The 25771-nt window shown below is 40.1% G+C and overlaps 5 protein-coding genes and 1 non-coding gene across 7 annotated transcripts; 1 reads left to right on the top strand and 5 right to left on the bottom strand.

The window, feature by feature from the left end:
* Positions 1-4: 4 nt before the first annotated feature.
* trnav-uac (transfer RNA valine (anticodon UAC)) lies at positions 5-77 on the bottom strand. The gene has a single exon. It is a non-coding gene; the product is annotated as a tRNA-Val (tRNA).
* A 4180-nt stretch (positions 78-4257) lies between these two features.
* On the bottom strand, positions 4258-6347 carry LOC106925396 (guanylyl cyclase-activating protein 2-like). The gene is made up of 4 exons (XM_014999710.2): positions 5428-6347; positions 5204-5353; positions 4572-4668; positions 4258-4478 (listed from the first exon to the last, which is right to left on the bottom strand). Exons 1-4 carry the CDS (start codon positions 5626-5628, stop codon positions 4357-4359), a joined length of 570 nt encoding a protein of 189 aa, XP_014855196.1. The 5' UTR covers positions 5629-6347; the 3' UTR covers positions 4258-4356.
* Positions 6348-8060: 1713 nt separating this feature from the next.
* On the top strand, positions 8061-10947 carry LOC106925397 (guanylyl cyclase-activating protein 2-like). Its single transcript, XM_014999711.2, has 4 exons — positions 8061-8259; positions 8338-8487; positions 9239-9335; positions 10123-10947. Exons 1-4 carry the CDS (start codon positions 8065-8067, stop codon positions 10242-10244), a joined length of 564 nt encoding a protein of 187 aa, XP_014855197.1. The 5' UTR covers positions 8061-8064; the 3' UTR covers positions 10245-10947.
* LOC106925399 (retinal cone rhodopsin-sensitive cGMP 3',5'-cyclic phosphodiesterase subunit gamma-like) lies at positions 10819-11774 on the bottom strand. Its single transcript, XM_014999714.2, has 4 exons — positions 11703-11774; positions 11448-11556; positions 11338-11375; positions 10819-11259 (listed from the first exon to the last, which is right to left on the bottom strand). Coding segments are annotated over exons 1-4 (225 nt in total). The 5' UTR covers positions 11704-11774; the 3' UTR covers positions 10819-11182.
* Positions 11775-14924: 3150 nt separating this feature from the next.
* On the bottom strand, positions 14925-15616 carry LOC106925398 (retinal cone rhodopsin-sensitive cGMP 3',5'-cyclic phosphodiesterase subunit gamma-like). Its single transcript, XM_014999712.2, has 3 exons — positions 15492-15616; positions 15375-15412; positions 14925-15297 (listed from the first exon to the last, which is right to left on the bottom strand). Exons 1-3 carry the CDS (start codon positions 15614-15616, stop codon positions 15221-15223), a joined length of 240 nt encoding a protein of 79 aa, XP_014855198.1. The 3' UTR covers positions 14925-15220.
* A 2432-nt stretch (positions 15617-18048) lies between these two features.
* On the bottom strand, positions 18049-24110 carry LOC106925400 (ras association domain-containing protein 7-like). 2 transcript variants are annotated; one of them, XM_014999716.2, is made up of 6 exons: positions 24020-24110; positions 22662-22781; positions 21574-22179; positions 20837-21114; positions 18401-18577; positions 18049-18244 (listed from the first exon to the last, which is right to left on the bottom strand). In XM_014999716.2, exons 1-5 carry the CDS (start codon positions 24105-24107, stop codon positions 18422-18424), a joined length of 1248 nt encoding a protein of 415 aa, XP_014855202.2. In that variant the 5' UTR covers positions 24108-24110; the 3' UTR covers positions 18049-18244; positions 18401-18421. The 2 variants fall into 2 exon arrangements, with proteins under 2 accessions (XP_014855202.2, XP_014855203.2); XM_014999717.2 differs by having other exon boundaries at positions 20843-21114.
* Positions 24111-25771: the final 1661 nt, after the last annotated feature.

The following is a 25771-nucleotide window of genomic DNA, read 5'->3' as shown; positions in this document are numbered from 1 at the left end:
AATATGTTTCTGTCTGGTTTTGAACCAGAGACCTTTTGCGTGTAAAGCAAACGTGATAACCACTACACCACAGAAACTCAGGCTCTTTGCAGTGTTCCTGGTAGATGATCCACATTTTGTTAGAGACTAACGTCAACGATGGGCAAGGAACAATGTCAAATACTTACAGATCCTCTCAGAGAGCACAGTAACTTGGTGAACAAACTGTCAGACTTATACTTGTGCCTAATTTCACATTACAGTCCATAAACTAAGCCTGGATCAAAAAATTATATTAAAGATGTCATTAGCAGAGACAAATGGTTCTACAGAGACTTGGCTAAATGGCTATAAAATAAAATCAATACTTACAAATAAAAGATGGTTCAAAAATTAAATTAACACATTAAATTAAAAAATATCTGTGAAATACAATCAACACTTCAAAATACAAAATCTCTGGAAAATAAAATATTATGTATGTTGTTTTGAAAAACATTAGAATATAAGCATTTTATCAAATCTTCATTGTGGTAAGATCATGTAAGTTCTTCTTAAATCCATGGAAACTCAACAGTTTGTAAGGTAGGTGAGTTAACTCAACAGGTTAGAGCACCGTGCTGGTAATGCTGAGGTCATCGGTTCAAACCCCGTATGGGGCAATTCATGTCTAAGGTCTTTCACACAATCAACACTTCAAAATAAATAAGGGTTCAAAAATAAAATCAACACTTCAAAATTAAAAAATGGTTCAAAAATAAAATCAACACTTCAAAATAAATAAGGGTTCAAAAATAACATCAACACTTCAAAATAAATAAGGTTTCAAAAATAACATCAACACTTTACAATTAAAAAAATGGTTCAAAAATAAAATCACTTTAAAAAAATGGTTCAAAAATAAAATCAACATTTTACAATAAAAAAGCCCTAACCCTACCCTAATCCTAACCCTAATCAACAGTTCAAAATGTATAATGGTAACTGTTTCTGTCTGTTCAGTCCATAAACTAAGCCTGGGATCAAAAAATGTATTGAAGATGTCATTAGCAGAGACAGAGGCTTGGCTAAAAAATAAAATCAATACTTACAAATTAAAAAATGGTTAGGAAGCGCATTGCAAACCTTTGGTTGAAATGGCGTGTTAAATTCAAGTCTCCATTACAGACCAGAGAAAACTAAAAAGAATGCAACGTTGTGTTAATCCATTTGAGGAGCCGGTAGTTTATCTGGAGGAAATAAATGACGATGCAAAAGTTAATTAGATTGTAACATGCGCAGTCCGCTGCTCAACCACTGCGGACGAGGCTCCGCCGCTGCAAAGACTTAGAAACCGGTGGAAGAAACTCATCCAGAAGATTTAACAAATGGAGCCTTCTGGGTTCACGTTACCCAGGAAAGCGGCGCTCTGGAGGAGCTGCAGACGTGACATCTGTCCGTTTCGGAGAAGTGAAACCACGCTAAATAAATAAATAAATAAATAAATAATCCTGGTAAAAGCGCACACCGGATCGCACAGGGTAAAACACTCACAGAGTTCAGTTGATCTGTTTGGATCAGACAGATCCAACTGACTGATGAATTAGCGCAGATTTTTCTGCAGATGGGAACCAGGAGGAAGTTGTTCAGACCCCAGCGGGTGAAGTGATGCTAATTTAAGTGAAGTCGCTTAATTTAATTTATTAAAAGTTATTGGGGTGGTTTTTGTCACTACGAGAAAAATTTAGATGCATTTATCTGCTTAATCTGTGATGGTATCTGGATTCACGGTGAATATTAACTAAACCGCATAAAATGCGACTAAATAGCTGATGTTAATATGATTGTAATTTCACGGATAAAATAGTACAGGATCGATTTTTTTTATGTTGTCGGTCAAGATAACATCTAGCGCCACCTGCCGCCCTGACACCAACTCACACACATCTTCATTCACAGTCTTACTTGTAAATCGATTTTTCTTTTCTTGGACGTTTTGATGTTAGCTTGTCGACGTCTCAATTTTATTCGCTGGGAAAATCAATAAGCAGCTTGAGGTGACTCTGCTGCTCTCTAGTGGCGAGAAGCCGTAATGTTGGCTGGTAATCGGAATGCATTGTGGGAGATGTAGTTTGTAGTCAATTCGTGCTCAAAACCTATTGTAAGTCAATGTCGGCCTATAAAAAACTGCGGGGGCCACATAAAATGACATGGCGGGCCACATGTGGCCCGCGGGCCTTGAGTTTGACACATGTGGAGTAGGGGATGTGATTAACTTCTCTTCCACCATTAAATACTAATTGCTTTTCTGCACCATTAGAGTGAAAATATCTTTTTGGGTAAAATTTGTCTTTCCTTTCCTCATTAGAAGCTTCGTTTGGCTGGTAAATCAGTGAGTGAATTATTAGATCAGCTTTTTATAAATTTTTCACCCCTCGGGGGAAACTGCTCCATCCTGTGGCAGAATTGAGAATTACAACCATTCATCTAGTTTCAGGGCTGTCATGGAGGAAACAAGGCAGCAGCCATTTTGAAGTTGGCAGTTTAACAGCTTTTATCCTGTTTAACACCTGGGAATAATTAGAGCTTTTTTCATGCTGCATGTGGGATGTTTTTTGTAGTCTCTGTGCTAAACGATGCCTCCAGACAAATGTTGGTATCTCAGGAACCATGAAAGGTTTGGATTCATTCACCCTCATTCACCGTCCGTTTTTATCAGAAGGAATTTTAGGCTTTACATGAGGTTTTTTTTTTCTTTTTTTTTTTTTTTTTACATTGCATGGAATATATTACTGTAACCAGCATGCTAGTGGTAGCCTATTTGCTATCATTAGTATTTAGCTGGTTTTAGCTTTTTAGCTAATTTTGTTTTATACCTGGGTTTTTCACGCTGGATGGACTTTTTCTTACTTTTCTGCAAGTCTTCAGCAGGTGGCTTCAAACGTTTTTGCCGTTTTCACCAAAAGCATTCAGCATTCACATTTGTATTTCCTTAGGAAACGCACACTTTCTAGTTCTGGATTGAGTTTCTGATTGCAGTTGATGTTCCAGAAACACTCACAGCTGCATCACCCTAAGAAACCTGACCAAAACCTGATTTATTGGCCTTCTAATCTCGCCTCCTAATCTTAAAAATAAGCGTGGAAATAAAAGGGCGTCTCTCGTTAGCGTCTGTGTGAAGCCAGCAGATGTAATGCTGGCAGGTTAAGGAGCCTTAGAATGGTTAGTCTAAATCAATACAGTAAAAGCTCCCATAAGGTCTTCATGAAGCGACTGGAGGATCGTTTGGATCTGCAGTCTGATTCCTGTGAACACAGAAACTAACACACCAACCTGTTACTCTGATGGGAATCTGGGGGGAAAAACATTAAAATCATAAATGATGAGAAAGTCGAGCGTAAAGAGAATCAAACTGGTCATTTTTCCAAAGGTTTCATTTATTTTTCAGTAAAAGTCTAATGAAGAGTTTGAGCAGCTAAAATTGCACCATCTACTCATCATCAACCCAGTTTTATCATAGATTTTTCTAAATGAAGCTTTGAAACATTTCAGGTAGAAAAACATGTTGTGATAATTTGTTTAAATCAGGCACAGAGTGAAAAACAGTTTCAGACCAAAGTGAAAACCATCTAAAGTATAGCTACAGTTATTTTCTAGTCATATTTCCTTTTAACGTGACGACAAATGAAATCAGAAAAAATATCAAGGTGTTTTCAGAGTCCAGTTTGTAATGTCCATTTATGTGTTTGCAGAAAAATATGTGTGCATCTGAAAGTGAATAAAACCAAAATATCCTTAAATAAAATAAAGTTGAGCTGCCTGACTTAAGGGCTTGTAGTTTCTACAGACTCCTGGTGTTCATATGGGTCGTCTGACAACAGACGCTCAGCAAAAGAGACAAAATGTGGTTCAGAAAGTCGTACAATAAAAACATCAACCTTCCATGATGGAGGAAGGTTTTACTTTTTAAAATGTGAGGCCACAACAGTGTAAAAAGGCATTTTTAAGCCTGTAGTTGTCAGTTACAGATTGCTAGATTTATCCAAACTTGGAGATTTCCAAAAGTTGAAGCAAAAGTTCAAGCAGTGGGAGGAATAAGCTTCAAATGAGACCGAGATCAAAAGGCTTCTGCTTGAAAAATGAAAATGGGTCGATCCAAAACGTTTGGCCAGCTCTGCAGCGGTTCAGCAGACAGAATCAACTTTCCTACTGAACAGAGTAACAGCTGGAGGTCCTCTATCAGGACGCTCCAACCTGCTGGAATGCCGGGTGAAAAACCTTTTTCCATAAAACCGGAACCTGAACATTAAGGCTGGCCGTTGAGGTTTAATCCAGTGTGTATGTTGCTGAAATGTTCTTCATGATGGTCAGGCTGAACATCCCCACAGTCTGGAGGACTCAGGTCTTCTTCTCCTGGTTCTTAATGAACCAGGTTTTAGGCGCCAAGTCCAGTCTGAGCTGCTCCATGAGCCACGGATCCTTTTCTGCTCCCTCAATAAACTCCTCCAAAGATATCTGACCTACAGACACAACACAAAGTTCAAGAGGTCACACTGAACGGAAACGATACTGTTCATTTAAAACGGATCGTCTTCCTCCAGCTTTTCACTTACTGTCTTTGTTTTTGTCCGTCAGCTCAAATATCCTGTCACAGATGTAGTCGACAGTTTCTGCGTTCGAATCATTATGCCATTTGATTTTGGTGATGATCTGGAGAAAAAGAAACATGGTTATGTCAATATTTGAGCAAACATTTCCATGGTTTTGGATGAAAATTGTGAAAATGTTCATTTCTATAAATTAATTTATTTTTATAATTTCTCTAAAAGGTGATGGAGATGCAAAGATGGTCCCTGCATCTCTGCCAATTTTTCTAATTGGGTTTCTGCCAAAAGTTGCATAACTAACTTTTTTTTTTCTGGTCATAGTTTGAGATGTTTAGATGGCGGTTTTGCAACAATTTGTCTCCAAAACAGCAAAACGCCAGCAGCTCTGAAGTCAAACAACAAATAAAAACCCAGACGTTATTTAACTTCAAAACCATATTTTCATACATTTATAAGAGACATTTGTCTTTACTACCATGTTTCCCAGCCTGCAGGTTGTAAAGTGAGGAGGATTATCTGGAGTAAACAGCTTCTCTGCTGCTTAAAATACTCCAGAGTTCACAGTAGTTTAAGCTCAACCAGCTTCATGTTAAACTCTAAAAGCTTTTCCTGAAACAAGCAGAGTTTCTAAAACTCACTTTGATAATACGCCTCACTTCCTGATTGGTCAGGCAGCCGTTCCCATCGTTGTCGTAAATTTTAAAAGACCACTTCAGTTTGTCGATGAGTTTTCCACGAAGAACGAGGTTCACGGCTGCCACATACTCCATGAAGTCCAACTTACCGTCCTAAACAGAACCAGGAGAGATACTCTGTGGATTACTGAATCCGAACCCGTTTACCACACCGAAACACACGTTACCTTATTGGTATCAAAGGATTTAAAGACAAGTTCAATGAAAGCCACCTCCTCCTCTGATGATTTGCTGCTGACGCCAAAGATTTTCTTGAATTCATGCAGGTGCAGGTTTCCACTCGGACATTCATCGGTGAATTTCCGGTACAGTTCCTGAATGTTCTGCAGAGTCACTTCTGTGTCTGTGGTGGCCTGGACCTGACCCATCGCTTCAGGCAGGAGGCAGCAGGAGGCAGCGAGTTATGGAGCAGGAACATCACAGCGTGGCCATCAGGAACCCATCGGGCTGCTCGGACCTTTCCAGAACAGCTTCCTTCAGGAACATCTGCTGATCAGATCCACTTACATCCCAAACAAATCCCAACCTCTAAGGAAAGACTTCTGGAATATTCCCTAACTATTCCTTCTCCACCATGAAGTGAAATAAAGTTGGGAAGCTAATCTGCAGAGTGTTTGACTGCGGAGAGGAGCAGAGCTTAAAGGCTGAATCCATCAGAGCGTAAGCGAGTGTTTGGCGATGTGTTGATCCGATGAGGAGGCGGTTTACCTGGCCTGACCTGGCAGGAGAACAGAAAACAGTGTGTGACTGGAGCTGCACAGATCTAATCAGCCTCTAAAGGTAGAGGCTGCAGAATCAGACCTGAGTTTCACATCTTTGTTGTTTGATTGCTGAATTGTAAATCGATATTAGTTTAACTGACTGAGAAGCTTAAAATATCCCATCATGTTTCTAAAACACACAGAGACGTGATCAGGTGTTTTTATCTCCAGTTGAGATGTTTTCTTTTTCATCCTTCCCGCACTTCCCAGTTCCAACCACCAGATGGCCTCAGTTGTTTTCCAGTCTGATTTTATAATCAATAATCAAATCCCACAATCAATTAAAGCAGAGAGAAAAGACTAAACGTAGCTCTTAGTGTTTTTATCTAAATTAACAGATGTGTAATCATTTCCAGGGTATTTGTTGGAGCAACTTTGGTCAAATATTTTGGGTTTCCTTTCAGAAGTTTCATCATCTACGATTTTCTCATGTAAAATCTGAATATTAAAAACACTTTTTAAGATTTTTATTGAAAATCTCCCAGTTTTTCTAATAGTTTTTGGTCCAAAACTGAAGTAAAACTGAAAAGGTTTGGTCTGATTGAATGTCAGGTGGTGAGAAAACCCATCAGTGTCTTTTTAATGAATTCTCATTTTAAAAGCTTCCTCTGTTTTGAGGATCGGTTGGAATATCAGGCAGGTTGTAATAAAAACTTGAGATGTGTCCTGGGACGTCCCAGCAGGTTAAAGGTAACCTGTAGGTAACCTGTAGGTATCTTTAACCTGCTGATCCGGTTAACTCTGAGTCCTATTCTGGTTCCCTGGTCCAGTCAAAGTCCCTCATCCTCACAGCAGGAATCAACATTCATTTGTTCATTTTAGCTGAAGCATAACATGAATCTGTAATTTAAAGTTTTATTCACGTTCTCATCCTCAGACTGACAGCCTGGTTAGATAAAAGAGGCACAGAAATGTTCCAGCCTGGAAGTTGGTAAGAAATCAGAAGAGCCTTAATGTTACGAAGCTGCTTCGTCTTAATGTTGAGATGAGAAGGAGAGAGAAAAACATGTTTTTAATTAATTAAATGATGCAACAGGAACTGAGGTGATTTTAATAACCAAGTGATTTGTACCATATTTTATAAAACCTTCGGTACTTTTTCCAAAGTCAATGTTCATTTTGCAGAAGGTTGTCAGAGTAAACTACAGGATATAAAAGCTTTTAACATTTTACCCTAAATCTACAATAAACACATTTAAATATTTTTAATTAAAAGTGATTAAATCAGCTGTGAGCACCAAGACTTCAGCTTTTCAAAGCATTTACACAGTTTCATCACTTCCTGTTTCACAGTCAATGGAATAAAATATTCCAAGCTGAGTATCATAACAACACAGAATAATAATATTTATTTTATTCATGTATTTGTGGCCTGGAAGTACATTTGACTTGACTATTTTGACCCATGTAATTTCCTCAGCATTACAGAAAAACGTCAGCAGAGGGCAGCAGACTGATTTCTACCCCATCAAAAACTGACTGGTGGAAAACATTTTATTATTTATTAACCTTTATTTCACCAGGAAAATCCCATCAAGATAAAAAAAAATCTTTTACAGGAGAATCCAGGCAAAGACCGGCGTCGGCTTACGGAAGATTCATAGCAAAACAGAAAAAGTGAATAACAAACAAATTATTTCAAAGATTCACTCCGTGTTATCTCCAGACAAAGAAAGACGCTGGTTGCTGAAACCTCAATCAGTGTGAAAGTGATGAAAAGTCTGAGAAGTGAGGCTCAAATGTTGGTGAGACATTTATGAGGTAAACATGCATTAGGTCAAAAATGGACAATTAGTTTCAAACCTCATGATGAAAAATCACTTTTTGCTAAATATGCGAGTCAAACGAGGTACCAGTAGATTTATTTCAAGAGGTTAGATTTTATGCAAGAGTTTAACAGGGTAATGAGCTTAGTGCCTCCAGGAGAAACTGGCCGTGGTGCCAAATCTTTACATGACCTGAGTGAGTCAGTTGGAGCGGACAGACGGCCAGAACCTCCTGATTGTTGTAAACTCTTCGCTTTGACCGAAGTAGCATGCAGCTATGAAACAAGAGAAAAGCAGCAACGATGAGGGGGATGTGGCTCGGATTCAGGAGATGTGCCTCATTTTTCTGAGGGAATGTCCCAGCGGCGCCCTGCATCTACACGAGTTCAAGAAGATCTTCGGCGTTCAGAGCAGCTCGCCGGAGGATTCCCTCTTCCTAGAGACGATCTTCCGCTCCTTCGACACCAACCAGGTGAAGGATTGTTAGCTCTGCCTGCCAGGAATCAGGTTCATGGTGCGGTTTGTGTAACTCTGCCTGGTTTATCCACAGGACAACACGCTGGACTTCATTGAGTACGTCGCCGCCCTTAACTTGATCTTAAGAGGAAATCTGGAAGATCGTCTCAAATGGTCCTTCAAGATGTACGACCGGGATGGGAACGGAAAGCTGGACAGGAACGAGGTGAAGCGGCTCATAAGGGTGAGGAAAACCTGTTTTATCCAAAAGTTATTGACAGAAACGTCTGGTGGGAGCAGAGATACAACGGTAACGAGTCAATCTGTGAAATATTAACAAGGTTTTCTATAGCAGGAATCTCCTAAAGGTGGACTTTAGAGCCCCTGTAATCTGGGATTAGGGCAGGAGGCTAAGGTCATGTCAAGTGGCTCCATTGACAGAAAAAGAGTTGAGCAGTTAAACACCTTTAACCTGGAGATCAGGTGGTTAAACGGCTCAGGTGTCCTGGGCATGGCGGGGCTGGGTCAGGGTGTGCAGACCACCTAATCTGGGTTATGAAGGGAAACTTCAACTCTGCTCCTGGGGATTGACAGGCTGGTTTCTGAGTTCATGAAGAAATATTCAGTAAGCTTCATGTTGTTGAATTGGCGGGTTCCATTTGTCGTGGATAAACGTTGGCGGTTGGGTAAAACTTCAGCAGAGTCCAGGAAGGAGTCGCTTCATCCGGACCCGAAGAAGCTTTAACTCTGGACGAAGCGAACTGGACGGTTTTTAGATGTTTTTCTTCTCTTTTAGCTTTTCCCCAGGAGCAGTGAATCCTCTGTCTCCATTCAGTCCTCATTTATTTGAAGCAGATTTTACTCATTATATTTACTTGCTTATATTATTACAGTTTTAGAACTTATCCTGCATTCACTTTAGATGCTCAGATGTTTCAGTTTTGCTTCTGTTAAAATTGAGTTAAAATTCCTGCATTCTGACATTTTTCTGACAGATTCTTCATAAAATCAAACTCCAGAAGAGCGAAGTCGGACTGACTCCGTCCCAAATCTGTGATCGGATCTTTGATCTCGTTGATGACAACAACGATGGTAGGAGAACAAATTCAGGCACAGCTCCAAAAATTAGAGCATCATGAAAAAATTAAACATTTTTTACTAATTAGTTTAGAAAAGCTAACTCATGGGTTGTGTAGATTCATAGACAGATGGAAATTTTCAAGCCTTTGTTGTTTGTAATGTTGATGATTCTGGCTTAGAGAGAATTAAAACCCAAAATTCAGAGTCTCTGAAAATTTGAATATTACATCAAATCAATAAAAATCATATTTAAGCAGAAATTTCAGACTTCTGAATGTTTATTCCTATAAACTTTCTCTACTTGGTCTGGGCTCCTTTTGCATGATTTTATTTTCTGACTCCAGCCTCAGTTGCTCGTTGTGAAATTCCCAGATTCCTGAAGGGATTTTGCTTGACAAACTTCTCAAGGCTCCAGTTATCTGTTGTTGGTGCACTTTTTCCTTCCACTCAACTTTCTATCAATATGCTGTAACCTTTTCCATAATATTCTACTTTTCTGACACACAAAATATAAGGTTTTCATTCTCTGTGATCCAGAATCATCTAAATAGTAAGAAATAAAGACTATAAATATTTCCCTCCATGTGTAATGAATCTATAAATGAGACAAAATATCTTGATGATGTTTTTTATGTACCAGGATTATTAAAACGATGCTGCAGGCTGTGTTTGATCCCCAGAGAGCTTCCAGGAACACATAATTATTAGATTTTCTCTGGTTAAAACCAGCTTGTTGCGACTCGTTCTTCTGTAAAAATGAGCATCGTACTGACAGTGGTTTTGGTCTTTGTGCCCTCAGGTGAGATAACCCTGAGTGAGTTCATGGAAGGAGCCCAAAAGGACCAGTGGCTCATGGACCTCCTCAATCTGGACGTCAACACGTCCGGCTGGGTGACCCAGAACTGCAGAAAGCTCCCATGATGCCTTGCAATGAGAGCAGCGTCTTCATGTTTAACGTCTGGAGAGGAAGAACTGTTCCTTTGGTTAAAAATGATTCGCCCTGCGGTTCTGAACCGCTCTGAGTCTGGAGCCGGACCTCTTAATGTGGCAGAGGTTCTGCTGGGCCGGTCCGATAGACGGCCTGTGATTTCTGTCATCAGTTACAGACAAACTGCTAAATATCCACATTTATCAGATTTCATTCTCAATAGATCTGCTCTGTTTGGATATTTACTGTTATTTTCAGATCCTCATAGAGATTCACTGAAGTCATGAATATTTTAAAGAGTCATTTTAACACTGTTTAACTTCCTCGGTGGTTAAACCTGAAACGTTTTCAAACGTGTTGCATCCAGAAGCTGCAGATGTTCAGGAACTATTGGATCCGATGTGAAGGAGGGAGCAGAGATCCAAACACAGTAACATTCACCTGGGATGAAGAACCAAAAAACCCAAAACCCTGAGAAGTAAAGTATTCATGAGCAGAGAACCGACCGGCTTCATTTTAACCCTGACATCAGACAGACTCATTGAGACCAGATGAACAAACTCAGCAGACTGAAAAAACTGATTTATTGTACAAATTTGCATGTTTACACAGACAGTTTTGGACCCATCATTATTATAACGCGGTAACATGGCTGAGGATTGGATTTCAAAGTAAAATAAAGTAATTTCAACACAATCTGGTAAAATTTTACATCATTGATTAAAATCTGATTTCATGATCACATGATTGAGTGAGATGGGTTTCTGAACGTGCAGTTTGGCTGAAAAATAAATAAAAATGAATAAAAAACAAACAAACAAACAAACAATGGCTCAACTGCTGCAGCCGGTCAGTGAAACGACTCCTGCAGCCTAGAGCCCGTTCCTCTGCTCCAGACAAAACGACTCCTGGATGCTTTTCCAGCTGGGACCTAGGCGGTTCCAAACTGAGCCAGATCACTCAGCTCTACGTCACCAAACTCCTCCCAGGGGCAGATCACGGCGGCGTCTGCAGGGAAACAGAGCAGGCATGAGGGAACAGCTCAACACCACCAGGGTCCAGGCTGAGTTTGACCCTCAGACTCACCGTCCAGCCCCTCCATCCCCGGCAGAGCGCTGTCAAAGCTGGAACAGAAGTAAAAACTGAATTAGAAAGAGAAGAAAACCCTGAAGCTGCGTTGGGAAGACGCTCCTCACCCTTTCTGTCCCGGTTTGGGAGCTTTGCTCTTAAACTGTCTGCTGTCCTTCTGCTTGAGCTCAGCTGGACTCGGCTTACGGACCTCAGATGATGCATTCATGTTCTCCACTGTGCATCAGAAAAACAAAACATTTCATAAGTAAACAGGAATCTGTGGCACATTAGAAGAAGTTGGTTAAATCCTGCTGTATAATCTGAAAGCACAGAGAATGTAAGTAAACATAAATCTGATTAATAATATTGAATGGACTTACTTGCTCTCCAGATGTTAGAGATGTTTCTCTCTGCAGACCAGATAAGAAGCAGCTGCAAGACAAAGAAGGAGTTTTCTTTCTTCCTGCTGTCTCGGTTCTCCTCGTCCTTCTCTCTGCTTTTATACCCTGCAGGGATCAGCTTCCCTCAGCGCTCAGGCCGATTACGTCTTATGACTAAGCCTCATTAATTCAAAATACCCACAGCAGCTTGTTGGGACTCTTTGTTTATGAAATGCAGAGACTCAAAGACAAATCAAATTAGGATTTTTTTTCTTTCATGGGAAACATGGTGGCCAGTCGGGAACACTGCTGCCCAGTCTGGGGTCTTTCTGCATGAAGTGGTCACTGGGGTCACTGGGGTCACTGGGGTCACTGGGGTTCTCTCCAGGTACTCTGACTCCGTCTCTGTTCTCCTTAAACTGAGTGTTTTCATGGTTTTCTGTCCTGTGAAAGTCATTCTGATTTAGTTTCTACTTGGAGGTATTTATGTTCCAGCGTTTTACCTTGCAGTTGTTCTCCACTTTAATTGATTAAAATGAAGCGCGGCTGACAGAGTCGTGGTTGAACGGCTCGTCTCATAACAGGATGAGTCAGATAATAAACGTTGCATAACAAGGATCATGTCCAAATCTGCAGGTGGGTGAATCAGCCTCAACCTTTCAACAGCATCTGCAGATACACGTGTGTGTGTGTGTGTGTGTGTGTGTGTGTGTGTGGGGGTGTGTGTGTGTGTGGGGGTGTGTGTGTGTGTTACATCTTCATACGTTGTTTCAAATGTTACCGAATCCTCTTTCCGACACCTGTGCTAAATCACCTGTTCAGCTCTACTGGTGCTTAGAAGCAGCATCACACAGAGTGATGCCATGTCTCTCATATGATTAAATGATAAAATGAACAGCACTAAATCTTTAAAGTATTTTTGACTTTAAATTAGAAAATAATTTTGAAAACTCAGCATCTCAGAAACAACTGTTGTTAAACTAAAACAGCAACTAAATTGATTTAGAAATATTTGCAAAAATTGGCAACATTACCAAGGATCTCCTGGTTAGATCACCATAGGATGTAAAAAGATGAGCTGAATGACACAGACATGGTTCTTTAGTACGAAGTGGTGAATTATATTGGAAATGAGTAAGGGATCATATTTACACAATGCACAGCTGTTTATCCTGCTATAGTCAGATGGTTTTAAACCCAAATGTGGGGCTGATATGTCGACACCAACCCAGCTGGGCTGGAACAGGAGAAATGAACTGCAGTTGCCACCTGTCAACCCACAGGGGGCAGCACTGAGATGGTTTTAGGCCAAATATTAAACACATTTACATAAAAATGTCTCAGTTTGTACAGAAACATGAAAATAGCAACTTAAGGAACAATTTATAGAGTTTATCTGCAAAACAAGTTGTTTGGGGTTTATTTATTCTTTAAGGTTTGACCAATAATCAATAACCGGTAGAGAGGAAAGCCTGAGGAAGCTAACATGCTATGTTCAGTCAGAAAAACAGAGAACATAGTGATTCTGTTGGGAGAGATTAAGGAGAAATGTGCTTGTTTTAGACAACATCACTACAGTGTGTCTGTTCACACAGTTAAAAATGCATCATAAACAGCAGACATGATGGTTTCTGTCTGATGAACTCCAGTCATCTGAGATGCTTTTCATCAGGACTGAGTCTGGTTGAATCTCAGTTAATCCATCACAGTTTCTCTGGGATTAGCTTTAAAATCTGCTCTGATCAAACTTTACCTTCAGGCGGCTGCAGCTCATCTTTGCTGAACTGGTGCAACATTTCTATTTGTCAAATAAAATCAGAAAACTGGGAGCTGGATCCAAACCCTTACATCCGGGGTCCCCAAACGTTTTCCTGTGAGGGCCACATGACTTCTCCCTTCTCTGGTGGGGCCCGGAGTCAGTTTGTAACAGAAAAAGTGTGACGATTGCAGCAGTTCCTAAATGTAAAAATGTCTTGTTTTCCAGAAAGCACAATCAAATACCCTCTCTGGGTTCTTCGCAGAAAAATCCAGGAAATAACACTATTTATGAAATAAATACTGTATTTTCCAGACTACAAGCCAGACTGGACTATAAGCCACAACCCCAAAGTTTTTTTTTTTTTTAAAACAGTAAACATACACATATAAGCCGCAGATTTCTCTGCCGCTCCAGGTTTTCCACAGCGATGCAGCAGCAGAGGGGGGCGGACAGCCAACATTTGAGTCATAACAGGTCAACTGAATATCACATTTATTACAGTTGAAAAATAAAAAGTTGCCAAGTTTAGATTTAACTGAACTGATTACAGTAATTTACGAACGGTAACAGTAAAAGTGCTGATCCTTCGTGTTGCTACTAGCATGAGCTAAATGAAAATGGGCGTTTTCTTCTTCTTCTTCTTCTTCTTCTTCTTCTTCTTTAGATTTCAACAGCAGCTTGCATCCATTATTGTTGCACTACTGCCATCTACTGGATCCTAATATCTATACTTCAAATTCTCATATTGATCCCAGTATTATTTTTAAAAAACTGTAAAATCTTTTTCCCCTCAATGCCATTTAACTGATCAACAACATTCTCAAATTTCAATTCCCTAATAAAACCTAATTCTGTTCTAATGGGCGCTTTCTTCTTTTATTTCCAATTTTGACTTCCAATGATTCACTTCCTGCTAAAGAGCCCCCTGGTGGTTGAAGAAAAATCCACATATAAGCAGCTTATAGTCCAGAAAATAATGCTCTCTGGTATTGTTCAGGGGGCCGGACCAAATGTGGAGGCGGGCCGGATCCGGCCCGCGGGCCGTAGTTTGGGGACCACTGCCTTACATACTTTGTTCCTTCTCCCTTTTTGTAACTCCTGACTGAAAATATAACCTCCATTTAAAGAATGAGGGAATATTTGACTTTTATAAAAATATTCTTTATTTTCTCTTAACTTTCCTGAAATATTTATTGGATGGGAGCAGGAATTTTTTTTATCTTTACTGAAAAAAAGACCCCAAATTTCTGACTTTATCACGTCTTTTTTAAAATATAGTTTTTTCCTTTTTTGTACTTTGGAAGAAACACAAACAGCAAAATTCAAGGTCAGTGACTGGATGTAATAAAAATCCTAAAAGAAACAAAACTCAATGATTAAAATCATTTTATTTAAAATTGTAAACTTGGACAAATGTTTGAGCTTTTGTGTGAAATACAGCAGAATAAATGAGAAGATTGAAGGTGGAGGTAATTCTCTATTTTATTACATAATATAATTAATATATTCAACAGATTTTAATAATCCTCTCTTCAGACAGACAGATTATTATATAATATTATGTATTTTTATTGGAAGCAGCTGCATCAACTATCAGGAACTGGTAAGGCTCTGATGAGTTATTATATAATAATCTGATGATCAGAAACTTTTATGTTTTATTTGTAACTCCATGTTTTATTATTATGCTTGTAGATCTGTGGTGTTTCTGCTCCTCATCCTCAGGATGAAGGGGAACAGCAGGAAGTCTTCCTCGGCTCTAAACGGTTCCAAACTGGGCCAGTTCGCTCAGCTCCACGTCTCCGTATTCCTCCCAGGGACAAACCACTGCAGCGTCTGCAGCAAACCAGCGAAACCAGTTAAATGTTTCACAGAAACCATCCAACCCACTGGGAACGCTGCAGTAAACTCACCATCCAGGCCTTCCATGACCGGGTCGTGGCTGTTGACTCTGTTTTCAGGGAGACAGAAACGTTTCTCACTCTGCTGCTGATCATGAACTTCCTGTCTGAGGTCAAAGTTCATCTCACCCTTTCTGTCCTCGTTTGGGAGCTTTGCTCTTGAACTGCCGGCTCTCCTTCTGCTCCAGCTCTGGTGGAGTCGGCTTGGTGCCTCCAGCTGCTGCAGCTGCTGCAGCAGCTGCTGTGGAGTTCATCTTACTGACTCTGCATCACAAAGAGACTGGATTCAAACCATCAACCAACCCGGAGACGACCTTACTGTCCTGTTTTACAAGCAACGCCTCTGTTAATGTAATTATAGGAGGTGAGTTTAAATACATTTAATGGCTTAATTTGGACAAAGCTACATTATTAATTGCATATTTTTATATTAATTTAGATAAATTATAGTAAAAAAGACCAAAAAGTTTAATTAGAAGGAAACCGAACACTGAGATAAACAGAGACAACAGTAAAGTGCATCTTAAAATATTATAATTTATGAGCTGTGAATGTAATGTGTACATATAGATAAACAATCCTCCAACTGAAGAACACAAAACTGCAGCTTTAAATATATTTTCTATATTTTTTATTAATTTTTACTATCCTTATGTTGGTTTGACAATATTTAGTTGCAGAATATTTAGTTTCTCCCTCTTTATATTCAGCATTTACCTTCTAAATAGTTCATATATTCACTCTTTCAGCTGAAATAAAAAATGGAGACACACGACAAACATTTAGTATAAAATCCACCTACCTGTTTCTGTTGGTTAGTCACAGAAAAGCAGCTGTGAGACAAAGGAGTCTCCTTTCTTCTCACAGTCTCTCTTTTCTGCGGTTTCTTCGCCTCAGCAGCGTCTTTATACGCCTGCGTGGACCGACCGCCTCTCCTCTCCCAGAGCCGATTTAGGCTGCTGGCTTACGACTAAGCCTCCATAACTCAGAACAACTGGAGAACAAGCTGGATTTCATTAATGTTAGCTTATATCACACCTGTTCAGGTTCCATAACTGACATATTTACCATAAATAAAGGGAAAAAAAACATTTACTGTGGGAATCAAGGAAATACTGACCATCTAAACATCTGTTTTATTTTTATACTGTTTTTATTTGAGTTTTCAGCTTCAAGCATTCTAGGTGAAACAATGGATGAATATGGCAAAGAAGCACCTCATGTTTACTGCTAAGTATGGTGGAGGACCTGTGATGCTGTGGGCCCTGTTCTCTGTCAGATGAGAAGATCTCACCTGTTCTTACTGGGAGTCTGACCAAGACCAGACTCAGAAAGAGTCTGGTTTCCATCTGTTTCTCTGTCTCTGTCCACCGGCCTGCTGAGCAGAGACAAACCTGCAGATGGCGCTGTGATCCAGGATAAACTAACAACCACAGACTGAGCATTTCTTTATTCTGTCATCCAGTCGGTGGATAAGTGGACAATCTGATTTGGACACAGTAAGTTGTGAAAGCCTTGCTCACTGATCTGTTCTCTCTCCAAGCCAATCGGATCCAATTTGGCGCAATTGGATTCAGAAAGGAGGCGGTTAGATCAACGGGCTGCAGATTACAGAACGTGGCTGAGAGACTGGGTCAAAGGTCGGACCTCAGAACAAACCTTATGGGCTAAGAGAGATCTGCTCCAGGCTCAGACTTCAGGTATGGTTGAAAAATCCAGACTAAATCATGTCTCAGATTCTAGATCTGCCCCACACAGACGCTGATGTCTGCTGGCCTGAAGGTCGTCTGAGGACAGCAGCTTTACTCTGTGCTGCATGTCAGGAGGCCCCTGCATGAACACCTGATGTAATGTTACAATCCAGACACCAAGCAGAGAAATCCTCCTTCACTGAGAGGCGTAACAGACAGAGAGTTATACATTCATGTATAATTTAATAGAAATCTACATGAGACCAGGGGAACAAGAGGAACATCTGCTCAGATGGACAGCATCATTTACTACCTGCATCATTTACTACCTGCATCATTTACTACCTGCATCATTTACTAGCTGCATCTAGGATCTGATCTTAGTCATTAGTCTGAACTCTCAGCCCAGCCTGGGTCACAATATGCTCTGATTTAGTTCAACCACATTGCTGAACTTCTTCTTCAAGTCTCCTCTTCCACTTCCTGGAACTCAAATTATTCTAATCTCAATTGCAAATTAGTTTTAGTAAAAAAAATGCAAAAATGTTCAATAAAAAAAATCACATGAGAACAGTTAAAAAAGTTAAAGCTGTTTAAGAGGATGATATTATGATTTCATCTGAACTGAAATCCAAACACTGTTTTCATTATGATCCTAAAATTATTCCAGCCCCTGGTCAGAACTGCTGAGATGCAGCTGCAATTTATGACTGAGATCAAATAAAACCGCTTTAAATACCTGAACCTTCATCACTGGGATGAGTATGAAGTAGCAAAAAGTTTTATATAATTTTCTGTTGTTTAATATATACTATATACTTTTGAGCATATTAAACCATTTCTGTTTAATATAAAAACATACAGTTAGCATGAATCAGTGTGTAAGCTTCATAAAAGCCTCATGTTGCAATAAAAGGAGATTCTTATGTCAGGAGAGACGTTTGTGCCATGAAGCTTTGGCGGCCTCTGGTGGTTCAAAGATGAACTGCTGATAATTTATTTCAGAGATGGAAAAAAAACTTTATTTTTACATATAAAAAGTGACATTACAGGCTAAACAACTGTAAACTCTTAAAGAAATAGTCTATTTAATTTATTTTCATGTGTTTTTACAACAAACACAACATTCACACACTCACACACACACTCACACACACATTAACGGGACTTCAAGGTTTCTCCTTCTGGTTCCTGCAGCAGAAAAACAGAACATATCACAGTGAGTTATTTATGTAGTTCATCTCATTTTGAAAACAATTAAATAAAGATACACTGGATATGTTTTAAATGTGTGACAAAAAGAGTTAAATACTCAGTAAAAACAAGTCAGATCTGTTTCTAGCTGACCTATTGATGCTCCGGCTGCTGCTACTTCCTGACGCGAGTCTTGCTGAGGTGAACTTGGCTGACAGGCAGCGGGCCCGCCTGGTCGGCGTACGGGTTCCCACCGGCCTGCTGGATGAACTGCTGCAGGTCACACTGCCTCAGCTCCTTCTTCAGCCCATCGATCAGCTGCAGTCTGTCCTGGAGAGCATCAGAGGGATGATACGTTATCAGGAAGAACAGCCTGCAGTCAAACCAGCACCATCAAACACCTTAACACAGACATGCACCAGGGGTGGAGATGTGGGGTGGCAGTGGTGAATGTTATTCTGATTCTCAGCTGCTGTGGATATTTTAAATCTGCAGATTGAGGGAGATAAAAGTTTGCTGCAGAACATCAGCATGTTAGTCTGGGTGTTTCCACCCAATAAACCGGTAAAATCAGTTCCTCTCCAGCTGCTGTGTTTCTCTTTCTCTCTGCTCTGAGCCAAACCAAACAAACCCTTTGAAGAACCTGTTCCCCTCCTCGCCTGTGGGGGCGCTACACCAAGAACTACTGAAGGAAACGACACAAAAACCTCTGAAGACACTGAGCGCAACTTCCTTCTTCACCAAATAAAAATGGAGGATCAGATTTTAGTGGTTGTTGGATTTCTCTTCTGTCTTTGGCTAATGGCTCCGACTGACGCTGGAGTCTCGGGTTTGTTTTGGTTGTATTTACCCAGAATGCCCTGCACTGTGGTGCACTTCCTGTTTTTGGAGCAATCTCTGTCTGCTTGGCGTTCACACATCCATACAAACCGCCCCAGAGTTCACTTTAAGCGAACTGAGGTTTGTATTCAGACCAGAGTTCACTGTGTTGAACTCTGATAAATATGATTCCATATTCACGTTTCCTCAGTCGGACTTTCTAAAACGGGTTTGAGTTGAATTAAAGCGGATTAAACAGGGACAATGTTGATTCACCATCTGTTTCACATTCATCTAAAATGTCTGTCATATTTCTGATGATTTTTAGTTCAAACAACAAGAAAAGTTTGAAGGATTATGTTTGATCAATGAAATATTTTTAATATCTAAACAAAAAGATTAAAAGGTGGATTTCAGATGTTTTTTTAACTTCAACTTTTAAATCTAGAGTTAATGTTAAATATACAGAAAAGAGTTTTTGTTGTCAGTTGCAGCTGAAGAAATGGAAATATTTGTAATTTTTCTGCTTTGGTTTGGTGTTTGTGTCTTCAGTGTTGCTGTCATGAACAGTCAGGTTTTTTCTGAGCCTGATCTCCTTCCTTTGTAAATCCGGCTCCTTTGTCTGTTCCGGTTCTTCCTGTTCTCAGGTTTCTCTTCTTGCCTGATCTCAGTCTCTCTCTGTCTCACCTCCGTTCCCTTTGTCTGTTCCTTTTCTTACTACTAAGTCATCGTTTGTCAACTAAATGCATTTAAATGTTTCACATTTTAAAGGTTGTTCTGACTCATTATTGTCTCATTTTGATCTTAAAGGACATGTGGACACATCGGAGGGGACAGACATCCGTCTCTGACCTTTTGACTGGAAACTGCTCCGTCCAACCAGATCATCAGCTGCTCTGAAGAATCAAATAAAACTGCAGGTGTGACTGAGAGCCTGTCAGCACTTTGTAATCTAGAATTATGTTTGTTTAGTTTTTACAATTTAAATTTAAGACACTTTGGTTTGTGTTTCAGATCATTTTAAGAAAATACTATTTAATTTTCAGCTCACTTTGATTTGATGTTGGTTAATTCTGAACAATGACAGATTGACAATTCTTCATTTGTTGTGGGTCATTTCTGTGATTGATTATTTTCAAATTAAAAAAATAGCAACTGATGTAAAAAGTTACAGAGATGTTTTCATCTTTCATCCATGATGCTGGCGCTCATCATCTATCAGCCAATCAGAGGAGACGTCAGCGACAAACCCCTTACACCTTACTACGTTTTGGGCAATTATGACCTGTGATTTTACAGAAGAGCTACGTTGAAATGACACAACTTTTTATGAGTGTGTGATGCTGTGAGAGCTCTGGTGGAGCAGCTGCAGGTCGTCTGGAACAGAACCAACCATCATCCTGCTGCTCCTTCCTTCATCATGTCTGCCTGCAGTAACATCCGGCTGCTGGTCATGTGACGCCTGTGATTTTGATACATCCGAAAAACAAACTAATTCTAGTGAAAAAAACTTTTTATCAAACTTTTTTCAGAATTGGCGTATTCCCATTATTTATTTTTATAATTTAATTTTGCACAGCTCTCTGGTCAGTGGAAACGCAGCTACTGCTGTCTCATAGACTTTCCCTCTCAGTCCTTCTGCCACCCATCGCTGCTGAATCTCGTCTCCATCCGTTAGCTTAGCATGACGCAGCATCTCCAGCAGCTGAATCCTGGGTAGTTTGTGTTTCCTGATTCTCCCTCAGCCAGAGTGGTAGTGATGTGGTATACCTTTACCGTTTCTTCTGCCGTCTGCAGCTTCCACTGCGTCTCAGCCAGCGCCGCGTCCAGACCTTCCCCCAGCTGCAGCCGCTTGTGGAGCTCCTGGGTCAGCGACCTGAGGGCCTCGTCGGTCAGCCGGGCCTCCTCCTCCTCGGCGCTCGGGTCGCTTGTCTGGGCCCGGTCCTGTAGGTCCTGCTGCAGGTGGTCGGAGCGGCTCTGGAGCACCTTGATCTCATAACTCTGGTCGTCTATAGACGAGTGAATCTGTTCCAGGCGTCTCTGCATGTCTGAAGAAGACAGGATGATGGTTTTAGAGACAGATTAGTACAAAAACACTTTAAAGATCTGCTGCTGTATCAACCTTCCAGACCTCTTAGTTCTTCTGGTTCTGGTCTGCTCTACAGAACCAGAACCAAGCATGGAGAAGCAGCATTCAGCTTCTATGCATCACAAATCTGGAATAGCTACTTAGAGTTGATTTTGAACCATAATAACTGGAACATTAACCAGCATATTTGATAAATATCAATGATTTAGATGATGGAAAATCTAATGTTTGTTTCTCAGAAACAAACTTTATGTTTTTATGACTTTTTTGTGTTTTCATGATTTAAAGCATTTGAATCCTGCCTCACTGCAGAAATGTGCTTTACAAATAAACTTGATTGATTGAAACCTGTGAGGATTCAAACACCAGATATTAAAACCCAAACAGCTCTGAGTTGAGGATGGCTGTGGACGTCTACCTTGCTCCCTCTCCAGCTCCACCTTCAGCTCCTGCTCCCAGTTTTCTCCGTACATCAGCTCCACCTCGTACTGCTTCAGCCGGTACTCCAGCTCCTGCAGGTCGTCTGTCAGGTCCGGAATCGGATCAGGAGCAGCAGAGGTCGTGACCTTCTGCTCGAATAACTCAGTGTCTTTCTCCAGAGCTTCTATCTGAGCCTCCAGGTCCTGCAGCATCTTCTGCTGCTGCAGGATCTGCCTCAGCATCTCCTCCTTCTCAGGATCAGACGGATGTTTCTCTTCTGCTGATTCCTCCAGACTGGGAGACCAGTTCCTGCTGGGTCTGTTCCTCCTGGGAAACGTTGAGGGGCCCAGGTTGAAGGAGAGGGCTTTCTGAGGGCCCTTATGCTGAGGTTCTGGTTCTGAGGGCACCAGTAGGGGGCGCTGGCTCTCCTTGCTGGGTTTGTGTGGCCCTTCGCTGAGGCTGGGGCCGGTTTTCCGCAGGACGAACTGGACCTCTGCAGCCAGCTGACCCATCTGAGCCAGCAGCTGCATCGGACAGTCATCAGCAACCAGAGGGTGCTCCGAGCCCCGAAACTTCCTGATCAGAACATACCGACCCGTCTGGCCTGTGTGCAGAAGGAAAACGTCAATCGTCAGTAGTAAAGTTTCATTTTTTATGCTTACAGAGCAACCAGCAAGCTGAAGAAATTTTTAAAAAGTCATTAAACACAATTTTGTACTAAAAGTAACAGAAATCTGCCATTCTCAGTGGCATTTATCCCAGGAGTTCCCCAGGGCTCCGTCGTTGGTCCACCTGCTTTTATTATCTGTTTTCTACCTTTAGGTCTCATTTTATTGGAATTAAAACAAACAGCTTAATTGCTATGGTTCATAAATGTACATAAACTCTGCTACTTTCCTTCTTTCACTGTTTTCTGAAATCAGTTCCCTTCAGCATGCAGTGCTTTCAGAAAATGTTTCTAATAAATGTAACTGTCCTGAAAACTGGAGCTGAGCATGCTCAGTAAGACCAAACCTTAAACTGCATGTTCAGTGTGAATGTTCACCATGACTCAGTGTTTCATAGGGATGAAGAGGAGCTACCTACCAACGGCCTGAGCGAGAGAGATGACGACTTCCTGACAGGAAGTGTTGAGAGAAAGGCCGCAGACGACCCTGACGACCCCGTCCACCCAGACCTTCAGCTCCATCCCGGCCCGACCGCGACCTGCAGGAAGAAACGGCAAAAACACTCGGGTCAATAAATACACACATTAAAGCAACAGGAAACACTAAAAACTTATAATTTAATGTGAAAATGTCTTCAATAACAGACACAGATCCACTGTAATAATTTTACTATAAAATAATAAACCTAAATCTGAAACTCTATAGGTCATTATCAGTAATATGCCTGATAACAGAAAACCAGCATCAGCTCAGTGTTTTAGCCATGATCTCCAGGACTTTTACACCTGACAGCATCTGACCTGAGTCTGGAGCTACGACTGATAACAGATTTATATATTTGTATCATTAGAGGAGCTCCATGATCACATTTGATCCATTTCTATTTAATCCTGCTGCCAATAAAGCCTTCCTGCCTGCAGGTAGTTTCTAAACATGAAGTGTTTCCCCTGTGAACATCAGTCACATGTCTGCAGGTTTCTGCTGAAGGCAGGAATGCTGCAGAACGCGCCGACATTCCTGCAGGTTGAGGCTCCGCCTCACATACCTCCAGCCTGTTTACTCTGCTTCACGTCAGTTTCACCTACAACCAAAACCCACTGATGGAAACCTGCTCTATTTACAACCAGTACCCACTGATGGAAACCTGCTCTATTTACAACCAGTACCCACTGATGGAAACCTGCTCTATTTATTTACATGTGGTTCTATTTTATATTCATTTAAGGACTTAAAGCTGGTTTTGTTGCTTTATAAAATATTTTCTGCCCCTCAACAGTCATCTCAGTGATTTTAAATGGTCAAAAACTGAAACTTTACAATTATAAAAAGTTATTTTGTTGTTTTTTAATGTTTCATGATTTTATGTTTTTGAGCTTTTATCCAAATAAAAAGTAGGCAGTGAAACAAAAATATATTAAATTTACTTCCTTTCATTTGAAATTTAGTGTTTTAGTAGTTTCTATGTTTTTGCATATTAGAAAAATATGTCAAATTTAATGCAGAATATGTTTTATTTTTTTATGTATTTTATCCAGATTTTCTACATGAAATAAATGAATTAATGACATTTTATTTAAATGAATAGAAATAATAATTCTACAGTCCAGAAAACAAACTCAGCAACACAAGAAACACATTAACGAATAAATGTTTTATCTGATTCTTCTCTTAGTATTGTAATAAATACAGACCTGCCTGTTTTATGTAAAGAGTTTAAAGTTACAGATAAAAAGTTCAATAATTATTTCTTCTGATCAGAGGAAGTCAGACACTCACCTTCCTGTTCAATCTTTGTTTCAGGTTGAGTGGTGGATGGCTGGACGGCTGAATGAATGCGACCGAAACGTTCAAACACAAACTTCATCCAGGAAGGAGGAGGAGGAGGAGGAGGAGGAGGAGGAGGAGGAGGAGGAGGAGGAGGAGGAGGAGGAGGAGGAGGAGGAGGAAGAGGAGGAAGAGGAGGAGTGAAGCTGAGGAATGCAGCTCATCTGGCTGTTCTGCATCAAGTGATGTCAGCCTGAAGGTTCGGGGCCTTAATGAGGACTTTTACTGAGAGCCACTTTCATCTCAGGTGCTAAAGGTTTAGTTTAACCAATCATGACCTCTGACCTTATCATCATCTTTTAGTTTTCATTTATGTTTTCATTAAATTACTGATCTGAGGACAGAAGTAAATAAATTGTGTATTTCTTATTATTTGTTCTCCGATCTTTTCCCAGCTGTCTGACTAACAGGCCTAATATTAGACCCAGAATTACCTGCTCTGAGTTTTTCCTGGTTTTTCTGATCTTGCTGGTATAAAAAAATGTAAATCTGCTGTCAGTGATGTCACTGTGACACGTCATTTGGCTCCGCCCACTAAGAGAAGCAGGAGTGTCTCCAGATGTGCAGCATTCCAGGCTGCAGGACGAGTTTGTGTCTCTGTGGCTGTTTGTGTTTGAATCTGAGTGTCAACAACTCAGAACAGTTTCCTCAGACTCTGAAGTTTTATAATCAGGACCACTGACAAAAAAAGGTTTATGCACCATCAAGCAAATCTGGTCTTAAAACGCAAGTATACGCAGTAAATGTGGGACAATCTTTCTGTGTGGATAAAGTCCAGCTTTACACATCCTATAACAAGGAGGAAACAGTTATATGATTCTTTTCATATACTGATAACATAATTGACATACATGTTTAGATTAAAGTCAGAATTGTTTTTGTTTGTTTCATTTACCCTAATATTGATCAAAGCTACATGTATAAACAATTGTATTTTTTAAGTATGTTTTTAATACATAGTTCATCATATTTAAATATGCTTAGTGGCTATAACAATAGAATAGGAATGGAATATTCTGATATTGATGTATGATGAGCATTTTACAAAGCACACAGCCGTTCATAATTTATTTAATAAATTATTTAGTAATATCAATACATATTTATATAACTATACAAACATAAATAATGATTAATAATGACACGAATAAATAATTATTAATACTGAATAATATACACTGCTCAAAAAAATAAAGGGAACACTCAAATAACACATCCTAGATCTGAATTAATGAAATATTCTCATTGAATACTTTGTTCTGTACAAAGTTGAATGTGCTGACAACAAAATCACACAAAAATCATCAATGGAAATCAAATTTATTAACCAATGGAGGCCTGGATTTGGAGCCACACACAAAATTAAAGTGAAATGTTCCCTTTATTTTTTTGAGCAGTATATATTGGATATATGTTTATGTATACATACTTGTTCTTCCTCTGCTTTTAACCTCGGTACAGTTTCAGAACCTTTGATAGTTTTACTAAACACCGCCACCTGCTGTCCTGAACAGGTCCTGCTGATAAGAAGGGAAGGTCCTCATCAGAAGTGACGTTCCTGCGCCCGTTTGTTGACAGAAACAAACATCATTTCATTACCAGGTGCTTCACTACTATGGACTTTATTTCGCGGAAAATATTTGTATTTTATGTGGTGTTGTGAGGTTAACTTTAGTTTTCTATGTGTTTTAGTGTGACAGCAGA

This window comes from Poecilia mexicana, unplaced genomic scaffold (genome assembly GCF_051168715.1).
Source record: "Poecilia mexicana isolate PSO_F unplaced genomic scaffold, ASM5116871v1 scaffold_3, whole genome shotgun sequence".
Lineage (NCBI taxonomy): Eukaryota > Metazoa > Chordata > Actinopteri > Cyprinodontiformes > Poeciliidae > Poecilia > Poecilia mexicana.
This window is presented reverse-complemented; position numbering and strand designations above follow the sequence as displayed.